The sequence below is a fragment of the Squalius cephalus genome (genome assembly GCF_949319135.1).
Source record: "Squalius cephalus genome assembly, chromosome: 22".
Taxonomy (NCBI): domain Eukaryota; kingdom Metazoa; phylum Chordata; class Actinopteri; order Cypriniformes; family Leuciscidae; genus Squalius; species Squalius cephalus.
Window position 1 is genome coordinate 27,845,472 of NC_137143.1, and position 12,948 is coordinate 27,858,419.

Here is a 12,948-nt window from a genome sequence, read left to right on the forward strand (position 1 = left end):
TTAACGGATAAAGCAAACTAAAATGGGGCGGCTGGCAAAATAATGTTTTTGAAAAGCGATGATGCAACCGCACAATCCAAACTGAGCAAAGGAGAACTGGAAAAAAATGCTTTATACTGTGAGATTAAACAATGATGGTGATTAATATGAGAGCTTTCCAGAATGAAACACCACGAGGACATCTGACCATGATAGTACAGACAAAACAGACGATGAAACAGGTGACAAATATCACTGAAGAATGAACCTTTGAACTCTTCAGTAAGCAAGCTGCCACCTAGCAACCAAACAGAACACCCTAGCAACCACATACAGTAGCAACACCCTGGCAACCACTCACAACACCCTATCATGGCGGCTAGTTTTTAGAGTTAGCAACAAAAAGATTTCTGTTTTCTCAAAAGTAATACAAATGTATACAAAAACACGAACATGTGGTAATAAACACTATGAATTAACGTGAGAGTGAACATTTGCAGGATTTATTGTTATGCATTTAGTATTTGCTAAGAGATCAGCTGTTGGGTTATAAATAGAAACCAATGATCTGCTAATGGCTAATGCTAGTGAAACGCATTTTCCTAAAAGCATAATGTGAAATCTGCAAGAATTTCCCAAAAGCCAACAGAGGGGGTCGCTATTGAGCGTGTGTGTGTGTGTGTGTGAACATTAAATGGCAAAAAGCAGTTTTGCTATTGGATATTGCTAGTTATCTATTCTGTCCATTACGTTTTTATTAATACTTCGAATCAGTTTTCATTTTAAAACCGTTTCCATTTCATTTGAATTTTAAGTAAAAATTTTGTAATTATGTTGGGCGTTTTTGTCATAAGTAGGCTATTTAAGTTATTTTAGTAAATCAAGTTGAAAAACTAAATGAAAACGAGAAATGTTGCTTTGGTTACTAAAAAAATATTAATTAAGTGACAAAAATGTAATAACCCTGGTCCTTTCCTAAATACTTTAGGTTCTAAATTTTGTGTATATTTTGTTATACAAGAAAATAATATTATTCATATTAATATTTTGGCTGCGTTTTCCTGGAAGAGGAAGCCTTTTCAAATACATATCTGCTAAAAGTTTACTTTGCCAACTTTTAGTATATGGATGGCCCCAAAGCTATCAGACACATACTAAAAGACAAAAAAGTCACATACTCATTCACTAATAATGTCCAAACAGTTTAATATTATAATCACTGGAGCAAATTTACAAGCTCAATACTCCACAATGATCTAACTAAATCCTAATCAGTGCTGAAAATCAATGCTTCTGTTCATAAATGTCATTCCGTTCCTGACCCGCAGGTTCTTTAAAGAGCTCTTCTAAGCTTATAACCAGTGGCCTGTATTTGACCAGTCACTAATGGGGTATTTATAGCAGATGTATCAGTGGGGGCTGGCATCTTCCCATTGGGGACTGTTTGGGAATGCCTGCTAGGGCACGGTCACTTTCCTAATATATCCCATATCCCTGTTTCAGCTTCAAGACAGCACTTCGGCTCTCCATTCACAGTGTGTGAGAGTGTGTGAAACTGTTTATGCATGTTTTGATGCTGTTGATGACCTGCTTTATGACCTTACGACTTTCACATTGATGACGGGCACCATGATGCAGAGTACGGACGCAAGGGAAACTGAGATCGACCTGAGGGATGCAGGGGATGGAGAGGACGACGAGGGACAACAGACGTGGAAGACGCAGCTGGAAACCGTCCTGGAGGAAGAGGAAGAAGAAGATATGATCTCTACACAGAGTGACACCAGGCCTCTGATCAATGAACGGGACCCAAGACAGATAAATGAGTGTCTTAAGGTAATCGCTTCATGTCCGACTACAATATGTCTTTATTGTAGCACTATAGAGTCTATACTGTCACTTTTGATGGTGACAGTGACTGTTGTGGAGCTTTGGACCTTCAAGAACCAGGAACATAATAGTGCTTGGTGAAATCATGACAAACCACTATTTATATTAGTGAGTGTTTAGTCTCAAAATCTCCATGCCATCAAATGATCTTGTTTTCCAGTACAAACATCTAAACATTCTTAAATCAAGACGCATTTACTTGAGAAGCAACATGATATAAAGACTGAAAATCTATAAATGAAAAAAATATTGATAAACAAGACTTAATAAAAGAAATTGAGTCAAATTTATTGAGTTTATTCTTAAAACAAGAAAAGATATGTCAAAGAAAAAAATAATTATGCTTTTTCTTGCTTAATATTGACGATTTTATTAATAAAAAAGACAAGGTATTAAGTTGCTTGTTTTCAGGAAACATGACTTAATATCTGAAGTCATTCTCCTTCTCAAGTAAATCTTGATGTAAGAATTTTTAGATATTTGTACTGGGAAATACAGAGTTTGATCAATCATATTCCTAAAACCTCTGTATTTAATGACATTTAGATTTGGTTAAATTAGATTGAATTTACTGAATCTACTCTGTCTGGATCCAAAGTAAAGAACATTGTATTGACATTGTAGACAACCACAGCTGGTAGCAGGAGATGGATTAGAAGAACATGTGTGAATATCTTCAATGATGTGGACAATAATAGCAACAGCTTCTTGAATGAGCTGACCAGACAAATTGCACACTACTTTTAGCTTTAAGGCTACTGTACTATTGTTTATGTTCTGAACCATTGCTAATACTAAATTGCAGATTGCAGTATTCAATTTAAAATACTTGAAGAGGTTGAAATACATACCAAATACTGCGTAGTACCACACACAGATATAGGAGAAGACGTAGAGAAATACCCTCGTCTCGGAGCTGTAGTAATAAAGTCCCGCCTTTCATTTAAAACAGCCAATCAACTGTTTTACTATACATACATGAACTATTAGCCTAATATGAGCGAAAAAACAACAACACAATTTTTTTTTTTTTTTTTTTTTTTTGTCATTGTTAGGTATTGGCGATGTTAGTGAAAAGTAGCGTAGCCACTAACTTATCCAGCTTGTTTATCCCTATTCAAGTAGAAGCTGAATTGATATATTTAAATGTAGAATCATGTCTAAAATGCAAAATCAAAAATAAATCCTGATTTTTGACTAATGTTGTCAGATTCATTGATGTATTTTAGTGAAAGATTAGCATCCAGTGTTAGCTTAGCCAGCTTTGTCTTTCCCTGTTCATGTAAGCTAATTGTATTCATACATGTAAATGTTGATTCATGTCTTAAATGTAAAATCAAATCTAAATCATGATTTATGACTACTGTTGGCAAGTTCATTGGTGAATTAATGTATGTTGGTAAAAGATTATCGTAGCCATAGTTTAGCCAGCTTTCTTTCCCTGTTTGTGTAACGTTAAAATGAAGGGCAACTGTATTTGAATACAGTGTTCATATGGACTAAAATTAATAAAACAGGGTGCATTTTCCAAGATGGCTGTCAGGTGACCCGACTATTATTAAAGCGACATTTTCAATTTAAGGTAGATGAGGGCGAACAAAAGATGCTACTTTACTGAATTTTCTCTTCTGGCAGGTTCGTTTTGAGGACGTGATAGCAGAGCCGGTGTCGGTGCGCAGTGGGGATCGGGTGTGGATCTGGAGTCATGCTCTTTTCGAAGTGTCCAGGGTCTGGTTTTACCGTATCATCACCGCTCTGCTGGCTGTTCCAGTGTCCCTCATTGCTGGGATTCTTTTGGCCGTCCTCAGCTTCGTTCACATCTGGTATACGAGCAGATTACATAATGCTTTTAACCTAAGCGACTTAGGCTATATTGCATTAGCAATACCTGAGAATCAAACCCATGACCTTGCCATTGCTTGCACATGAATGCACATCATGGAACACTGAATATTATGGAAAGCCAACTTGCAATTGGTCTTTCATGCTAAAATCTCCAGCATAATTCCCTGCATATATAGATATGATAGGCATACTAAACACAATTTTTATAAAGAACTGATTTCTTTTTTGTTTCCAGGTGTAAGAAGACATTTTAATTAGACTACTTATTTCAATTAAGAGAAAGAAATCCTAAGCTTTCACTTTTTACTCTGTTTCAGGTTCTTTACGCCATGTGTGCAGGTTGTCTTGATAAACACCGGGTGGTTGCAAACTTTATGGAGCAGCGTTTTAGACATAATCATCCTACCCTTCTTCCAAAGCGTAGCCAAGTGCTGCAGAGGGATTAATGTTGTTCTCTCACGGGAATGAGAAACATTCACTGGAATCGGTTGAATCAAATTCAAATGGGAATTCACATTGAACTTTTGGGCAGATGTGTGGCCATCTGGCTCCTGGTGCATGTCAAGGGGGACCATGCCCAAATGCTAAGCGGGATGAATGTTAACTCACTGCCAAAGACTGATAAAAAAAAGATATTTGGAAATGCATGAAGGTTGCTTTATGTATGAATGTATTTTTAAAGGGACAGATCACCCAATAATGAAAATTCTATCATTTATTCACTGTCATGTTATTCAAACCCACATGATTGTCTTTCTTCTGTGGAGCTTTTTGTCAATATCCTTATATGTTCCATGAAATAAATAAAGTCATACTGGTTGGGAACGACATGAGAGTGAGTAAATGATGACAGAATATTCATTTTCTGAAGAACTAACCCTGTGTGTTTTATACAGACTTCATCAATGTTTTCGTTTAAAGTCATTTCTTAATTTCCTACCAAAGGTGCCATAAAACATGTTTGCAGCTGGTGCGGGTTGAGAAATCCTGCATTTTGGTTTATGATTATGGTTAAACATACGGCTATTAACATCTATTGTGTATTCTGATGACCTGTTTTGCATTGCATTGAGGACACATTGTGTGTTCTTTGAAGTATTCTCAAGGCAAAAGCACTTTCACTTGAAAATATAACCAATTGTTCCCAACTATCCAATTAAATGGCTCACTCTTCATATGCTAATATGAGGCCTCCAAAATAACAGTAAGGGCTGATTCAGTTATATAACGCACTCAGCTTTAAGTGTAAACAATCAATCTGCCATTGTCATTTTAATCTGATTAGCTCCATTCTAGCGCACCCTAGTGTTGGGGAGATCAGATCCATGCACTTCCCATTTTAAAATGCTCTTCAGTTCAAAATGACATTTTGAAGCACATTCAAAATTCTCTTAAGGTCTTAAAGGAATAGTTCACCCCAAAAATGTAAATATACTCACCGTAATATCATTCTAAACCTGAATTACTTTCTTCTGTGGAACTTAAAGGAATAAAGGTTAATTTTTTAGTGAACTATCCCTTTAACTCCAATAAGACGACTCCAGTAGAGCTCAGGGTACAGATGCATCATGGATCTATAAATAATGGCAATCAAACGGGTGTGTCTGTTACTTAGAAAAGGAAAACACAAACATGGCTTGACACATACCAAGAGAATGTGTAGATGCTAAAAATTGTCTGACATGTCAGTGTTTCATTGGATGTCTAAAATGTTGCATTTGAGTTTAAAAAGCAGTTTTTGCAACCACGTACAGAATGTCAACCTTTATTTTCAAACAAGGAAGACATAAGTAGAAAATACAAAGAGATAACTGAAGGTTTTCAATAAAGGGAGATGTTTCAGTGCGGGTGGATGTACAAATGGTTGGGGGATCAACAAAAAAGCGCAAGTGCATAGAAAATCGTAACATTTCACAGTCTGATCCAGTAAACTTAAAAACAACCAGTGGCACATCCCATAGAACAAAACTAAAATGCAATTCACATTTTTGTGATTCTTATGTCATACCATGTTAGTTTTTAATTAAATAAAGAAATGCCTATACAAATCATGAAAACATTTGACCCTAAAATGAAAAAAGTCTTTCCTCATGAATACAGCAAACACCTTGTACATCGTTTAGCCTTGTGAGATGGTTTAAAAACTCAAAATTCCCAATATCTCCATGTTCTACCTGGCAGTATTGGATAACTAAAACAATTGCTCAGTCTATACGAGAACGGAAATGAAGCGTATTATAAACAGGGCTTCGGGGAAGTAAAAAAACATGTGTTGGAATGAAGAGGGGGTCTCGTTTTTTGTTGAGTATAAAGGACTGACTAAACCGTGGAGGAAAGGGTAGTTTATGCCACCTGAATCATCTGGCCCACTGTGTCCTCTTCATCTTGATCCTGCTCAGATTTCTGAGGAGAAAGGAAGATAAATAAAGATGATGAAAATTTCATCAATATGTGCTATTAGGGGATGACTGGTGTTGAGTGAACTCTTACCTGTTTGAACTGATTGAGAAAATTTTCTGCTAGTGATCAAATTGTCTGATATACAAAATATTAGTGATCGACTCAACTTTAAAATACATTTCAAACCATCTATGAGATTTATTCATCAACTAATGAGCCTAAAAATATATTACATTTTATATTGAAGAATTTGTTTATATGCAACCCTTTGCCAAATAGAACATGGGGAAAACTCTTTATCAGCATGTAAAAAAACTGCAAGGCATTACTAACAAAGTATAAATCAAGAACAATGGTTTATTTGCATAAAAAGGGCATATATAATCAAGTAACAAACATAACTGTAATGTAAATGCAAACAAGAGCCCACATACAGCCCGCTGTAAGAAACATAAAATGGCAAAAGCAATAACAAAGCCACAGCTTTGGACAAAGACAGAAGAGCGTTGAAAGGTGCAAGCCAAGCCATACATCACAAATGAAAACAGATCATTTGAATGACTATTCATACCAGTAAGATGGTAAAAAGGACAAATAAACACAGCTTAATATATCTTAGCATCCAGTGAGTTTTTACAGCATGGAAGGACAAACGGCAGAAATGCAGACAGAACAAAGATGGCAAGGCTGAAGATTTCCCTTTAAAGTAGCAGTTAGACATTTAAGACAAGAAACCTTTAACATTGACAGGGTAAAATGTGCTAATCACCCATGTTTACAGCTGAAGCTTTTTGAAAGAAGCCGTTTCCAATTAGCAGATCTCAACCATAATATCTTTAGGATATTAAATAATGAAATTATTAAAAAAGCTGCAAGGAAGCACAGCAGTTACAAACATGGGAATAAGCTGTACATTGTATTTGCTCAAACTATATACTAGAACATATATACTAAGATCTTAGTATGCATGTTCAGTTTAACTAGTTGGAAATGCCAGTAAACTCACAGACAGAGACAGTTCGGACATGAATATGTCACAGACGCATGAGGTAGCTCAGGCACAGAGCCGCAGCGTATGGATGATCTAAGTTAAATTAGGTGTATACAGCGAGTTCAGTCTTTCGTGTGGAACACGGGCTGGGATTGGATAGATCACCCCAGAGGCGGGGCAGAGGTGGCTGGCCAATGAGAGCTGAGCTCAAGCCCCTCGCTCACCTTAAGAGCCTGCATGGCCATTTCTTCTTTTTCCTTCGGAGAAAAGAAGCGCCCACCGTCTCCGCGCTTCCTGGCCATGGCGTGACGATGACGGGACTCGTGCAGGTATTTCTGGAAGGAAAAACATTGAAGAGGTGGTCAAGGTACAGGACTCACATTTCAATTAAATATGTATAACAAGTCATATATATTAAATTTATCACTGCAGATGAAGCATTAGTTATTGCAGTAAAATTATACATACTCTTCTCTCTTTGGGTATTTTGCCCTCAGCCTCTAGTTTGGCACGGGCTTGTCTCCTTTTGAGAATCCGGTGATACTGTTTAGCGTTGACGTACAGAGGTTCCTCCTCCAGCATCTCCGCTCCAGGAAGAGGAATGCGCTGCATTGTGGGAACCGACCCGCCACCCCCTGGGACCATCTGATTCAATTATAAAAACACACACACAAATGTTAGGAAGTATGGCCTACATAGATAATCTGTATAGCAAGAAGTCCCTTTGGGTAATAGATAAAAGTGACCAGAAATACTCACCATGACCATTCCTCCAGCATTGACCATGTTTCCCGCCATGGGAAGAGTGACCGTCACTGTGCCCTGGCCGGTGTTAGTGGTGTTTGTGTTGGATCCAGCTGAGACTAACTGAGCTCCTGCTAAAGATGCAGCTGGAATGGTGATCATTCCTGTACGGAAAAATAAAAAAATGCATTCAATGCATATCGTATGAAATGTCTATTTAAAGTATGACTAGCTTAACTAACTTTTAACTGCTTAAAAGTGCATGATGTTAGTGTTTTGCAGTGGCGTAGCAGTGTTACCCTGCTGCAGGATGGTCCCATCCGCATTAACAGGCTGGTAAACGATGGTCTGTCCTTCAGCGGTTTGAGCCACCTGTTGACCCTGTACAGTGATCTGCTGCTGACCCTGAGAATATACAAAGGATGAGTGTTTATTTAACATGAATTTGCGTATTTAACTGCAAGAGATGCTTCTAGCAGGTGCTCCTTTATGTTTGTTGAAATATGTGTCAAAATGAAGTTAGCAAACCTGGAATATATCGTAGGATACCTGGTTCTGTCCTGCAGTGACTGCAGTTTGTGGCTGTTGAATGATGATTTGTTGGGTCTGTCCCTGCTGACCCTGTAGCTGTAAAGTCTGTCCACCAGGAAGCTGGATCTGACTGGGTTGTACCAACTGAATCTGTGGCAAATTTAGTCATTTCATTACAATTACATCCCCAATATCTTGATGGAACACTATATGCTGTGGCTCTCAACCTTTTTGACTTAGACTGCATGACTTTTCCGGTTGTTTTTAATTCTTTACTCACAAGTATATATTTTAGAGCTTATCATAAATGTATATTAATTATAAAAAAAATATGTCATAGAGTTATAAAATTGTATTAATTTACATGTATTTCCAAGTCTAGAAATCACACTGTTAAAATAAGGCTTCCTCGTTTACCCAGGTTTTCCAAATATTTTTTTTTTTAAATAAATTTAACTGGTTGAGAACCACTATAGCATTACTAAAGTATTAAAATAACTAGAGAAATTAAATAAGTTGGTGAAAATGGTACATTTTTAACCAGCAACTGCATGTGAAATGAGCTCCACCCACCTGCTGCAGCCCCTGTGTACCAGATACTGGTACTTGCATGATGGTTTGACCTTGTCCTCCTGTCATGGCCTGTACCATTATGGGCTGCCCAGAGGAAGTGATGAGCTGACCCCCACTGACTTGTACCATAAGAGGCTGCCCTTGGACCTTAGAAGAGGATGCATGCAAAAAAATAAATACCGGTAATTAGTTTTATGTCAACTTTAAGATAATTTACCTATGGAAGCCCATTTCTGACACATAAGAAAAAAAAGAGTCAAAATTCTGACGCAAAAAGCCGAAATGATGACTTAAAAGTAATAATTATGAGATAAAGTCGTAATTAAAAAAAATTACGTCAGAATTTTGACGGACTTAGAATGTAATAATTGTTACTTTTCAAATCATAATTTCAACTTTTTAATCTTATAATTTCAACTTTTCAAATAATAATATTTTTTTTTAAATTTCGATTTAGTGTCGTAATTTCCACTTTTCAATTCATAATTGACCTTTCATCTCATAAATTAACGATAACGTCATAATTTTGATCTTTTTTAATAATTCTGAGTTTTTAAGTCAATTTCAACTTTTGACGTCGTAATTGCAAATTCTTAAGTAATTATTCTTAATCTCATAATTGTGATTTAGTATGTCATAATTTCGATTTATGTCATAATGACTTTTGTCATTATTTTGACATTTGAAGTTATAATTTTGACTATTTATCTAATAAATATGACTGTGTATCATAATTATGATTTTTATGTCATAATTATGACTTACCAGAGCTTGTTTTTTTTTTTTTATTACGTGGCACAAATGGGCTTCCATACATTACAGGCATACGAATATGAAATATTTCAGTTTGTAAAAGCGGTTTCATTATGATATACATTGAGGCAATGCAAAACACAGATGCATGCAACAAAATGCAGTGCATGTGAATGTCCGAAATGCAAAAAGTCAGTGGTGCAGCTGTTCTGTACTTGTTGGAGATTTTATAATGCCGTTTGCAAAACAAAGCATGCTAAAAACTCATGCATGTGGGTGTTCTTTGGACACTGAAAATCTTGTAAATCATAGTGAGTGATAAACTTAAACTGAGACAGATGCAAAAAGCACACAGGTCACAGATATCTGATACCTTAACATTGCATTCGTCATTATTACAATGCAATACTAGCAAACTGATCTCAGACTCAGATCAGAGGCAATGCGAGTTGAAACGGCATGCATGGGGATTTGGAGACAGCAGAGGGGCTCAGAAAGCCAACCACTACCTGAAGAACCTGCTGGGTTGCAGTCTGGCCTACCTGAGGCTCAGTCTGCAACTGCACCGCAGTCACTGTGCCCTGGGCCAGAGATAAGGGACTGTCACCATACTACATACTGACTAACGTGACTTGCAGATTAGTAAAAACACACACAAAAACGTTCCTTCTATGGTTTTATACCACACTGAGATGCTTTATTACTACATATACTAGTCTTTTTTGATGCATTTCGAAGTACAGACTTCACTAGAGTACATCATTACCAGATACTGTCTGTAAGTTTCACACATTACCTGTTGTTGGATCTGTCCACTGTTGGTCTGCACCACTATCTGCTCTCCACTAGTTGTCGTGGCGGTGGTGTACTGCTCCATGTTTGCCGTCTGACTTCTGCGGGTTATGAGAGATGAGATCAAAATGGAACTTAAGTCTGAAAAAAAAAAAGCAACAACATGTTGTTGCATTAATCTGATCTCTTATGCAACAGCACATGCATCTAATGAAAGAAGCTTAAAAGATAATGCTGAACTGAATTGCTGGTTTACAGCATACAGAATTTTAGTCAGCTCTTTAAATTGTTATCTTTGTTTATGATATTAGTGAGCAGATCCTACATTTATATATGCACGTTTTCCCCAAAAAACAATTGGAAATTAAAAAAAGTATTTTTGTAATTTCTATTAATACTGTGTATTAAATTAATTCCCTGTATTGTTACCTTTGCATGTTTGACTTGACTTATTTAAGTATTTTAATTTTAGACTTGTAGCACAATGGTTTTCTTTTAAGTACTTTGGTGTACCATATAAATATAAATGGTACAGAAATAGTATCAAGGTGTATATCAAAGTAATACCATTTGATACCAAAACTGTATCATGGTACAAACACACAAAGTACATTTAAAAATATATTTTTAAGATAGAATCACTTTTATGGTCCTCTTTTCCTCTCCCTGAGAAATACAAAACATGCATAATAAAACAAGAAAACCTAGATATTATAATTTGCGATTTATTATAGTGTGATATTCATCTCTCAATATCATTTCGTTTTGCTTTGAGTCCTGAAGTTTTTGCATGCTTAAAAAAAAAAAGTATTCAATAAGAAAAAATCTAAGGAATGGGACACCATTTTCTGTTAATGAAAAACATTTGTCATATTTTTCAATATGATATTATGTCTTCATACTTTTTAAACTGAGAAGCAAAAGAAAAATCTGCTATAATCAGATTTTATCCTGCACATGAAATATATGCAAATCTTTTCCTATTTACATGATTGAAATATAAATGCTATGCTGAATGACATTACAAGCATATTGTTGTTGACCTTGCTTGTAGATTTACTACAGTAATATAAATCAAATATAGGAAACGACGAGAAAATAGTTTTCTATTACTAAAAGTACAAAGAAGAACACTGTGTTTGGGTTTCGCTGCTAGTTTCTATTACCATTAAATGTATCAGCTGTTCTTCAGTTTCACCCGTCGAGTCTTTGTATCGTCACTGACGCTTTTGTGTTGCAACATGCATGTTTCTCACAAACGAAACTCTTTCTACTTTAAACAGCACATTTTAAATAAGACTTGTCAATATTGCAGTGTTTATATGGTGTTAATAAAAATATGGTGGCTTATTTCTCTTTGTCTAACATTGCTGGCGCTGCGTTAGCACATCGATCTCCGTGTTCTCAGGCACTAGCATGTTTTTTTGAGCAAACCAATGATTAAAGCCAAACAAATACAAAGACTTAATAACCCTCTTTTGGTTGATTAAAACCAATACTTCAACATACTGGCTCCAATCGACATTTTAGACCCTGCGAAAGTCAGGAAAATATACAACAAAGACTGGCCTAAAACTGGGCCTATATGAGACGCCAGCGCTGCTTAACGGAAAAACAACTAAATTAAACCACATCTCGAAATTGTTTATCGTTTTAACCACATCATTAGAGACATACACGTGCATGCCGTCCACTGAGTGGACCTTGACATACACAATCCACACTATTCCTGTTTATAATGATTTTAGTCATTTGGTTGGTCCGTCACACACCAATCCCCAGCTAACCGACCGAGTCCCGTCCCCTCCCAGCAGCCGCGCTCACTCACCGTCCTCGCCGCCGCCCGATGCACCTCTGATTGGCTCCGATAGCGGCGCCTGGAGCCCAATCACACGACGCGTCTCGCTTAGGAGCCAAAATGGCGCACTAGGCAAAAAACCGCGATGAAGCTCAAACGCCCCTCCTACAAGACAAAGACCACGCCCCCTCTCAACCCCTGCACATCTCTGACAGATGAAGAGCTGTGCGAAAGAACAGTCATTAGAAATGAACACAGAAATAATAAACAATACGAATAACATTAACACTGCGGATAGTAAATTAATAAATAAATACGTACATGTAAGAATACAGCTAGCACATCAAAATAAACATAAAAATAGAAAAAAAAGTTAAATAAACAATTACAGAAATGAATACAAATAAATCTGTGAATTCACGACTATTTTTGATATTTTAGATTGTATTAGATGTATGAATCTCTAAATTGATTGAATTAATGACCTTTTAGAATAAAGCTAGCTAACTTTTTCAGCTTTAGTCCCACATGATGTAATGTTTTCTTTCGTGTGTTTTTTTTTTTTACATGATTTCATTCTGCTTTTCCTCTCTCTACCATTATAAAATCTAGCTATTTACACTGAGGCAAACTTTCTTATGCTAGTGTTATG

General features: G+C 36.5%; 2 protein-coding genes across 35 annotated transcripts; one reads left to right on the plus strand and one right to left on the minus strand.

Annotated features, from left to right (window-relative positions):
* Window positions 1-1,417: 1,417 nt before the first annotated feature.
* cav4a (caveolin 4a) lies at window positions 1,418-5,478 on the plus strand. The gene is made up of 3 exons (XM_079858096.1): window positions 1,418-1,815; window positions 3,505-3,692; window positions 4,032-5,478. The coding sequence occupies exons 1-3, from the start codon at window positions 1,597-1,599 to the stop codon at window positions 4,180-4,182; spliced, it is 558 nt and encodes a 185-aa protein (XP_079714222.1). The 5' UTR covers window positions 1,418-1,596; the 3' UTR covers window positions 4,183-5,478.
* Window positions 5,464-12,444, minus strand: nfya (nuclear transcription factor Y, alpha). Of its 34 annotated transcripts, none has more exons than XM_079858067.1 (10): window positions 12,327-12,437; window positions 10,503-10,639; window positions 10,216-10,287; window positions 8,954-9,100; window positions 8,399-8,530; window positions 8,149-8,254; window positions 7,865-8,013; window positions 7,574-7,750; window positions 7,330-7,440; window positions 5,464-6,117 (listed from the first exon to the last, which is right to left on the minus strand). In XM_079858067.1, exons 2-10 carry the CDS (start codon window positions 10,581-10,583, stop codon window positions 6,058-6,060), a joined length of 1,035 nt encoding a protein of 344 aa, XP_079714193.1. In that variant the 5' UTR covers window positions 10,584-10,639; window positions 12,327-12,437; the 3' UTR covers window positions 5,464-6,057. The 34 variants fall into 34 exon arrangements, with proteins under 34 accessions (XP_079714193.1, XP_079714201.1, XP_079714197.1 ...); XM_079858075.1 differs by having other exon boundaries at window positions 10,249-10,287; window positions 12,327-12,412; XM_079858071.1 differs by having other exon boundaries at window positions 8,378-8,530; window positions 10,249-10,287; window positions 12,327-12,400.
* Between the last annotated feature and the right edge of the window lie 504 nt (window positions 12,445-12,948).

What these genes read in the sequence shown, in the direction of transcription:
- cav4a (XM_079858096.1), top strand. Translation starts at nt 1,597, where the DNA reads ATGACGGGCACCATGATGCAGAGTACGGACGCAAGGGAAACTGAGATC. An exon ending in AGATAAATGAGTGTCTTAAG is followed by an intron (nt 1,816 to 3,504) that starts GTAATCGCTTCA and finishes CTCTTCTGGCAG; the next exon opens with GTTCGTTTTGAGGACGTGAT. An exon ending in CTCAGCTTCGTTCACATCTG is followed by an intron (nt 3,693 to 4,031) that starts GTATACGAGCAG and finishes ACTCTGTTTCAG; the next exon opens with GTTCTTTACGCCATGTGTGC.
- nfya (XM_079858089.1), bottom strand. Translation starts at nt 10,583, where the DNA reads ATGGAGCAGTACACCACCGCCACGACAACTAGTGGAGAGCAGATAGTG. An exon ending in GTGGACAGATCCAACAACAG is followed by an intron (nt 10,288 to 10,502) that starts GTAATGTGTGAA and finishes TCTCTGGCCCAG; the next exon opens with GGCACAGTGACTGCGGTGCA. An exon ending in GTACACAGGGGCTGCAGCAG is followed by an intron (nt 8,531 to 8,953) that starts GTGGGTGGAGCT and finishes AATTTGCCACAG; the next exon opens with ATTCAGTTGGTACAACCCAG.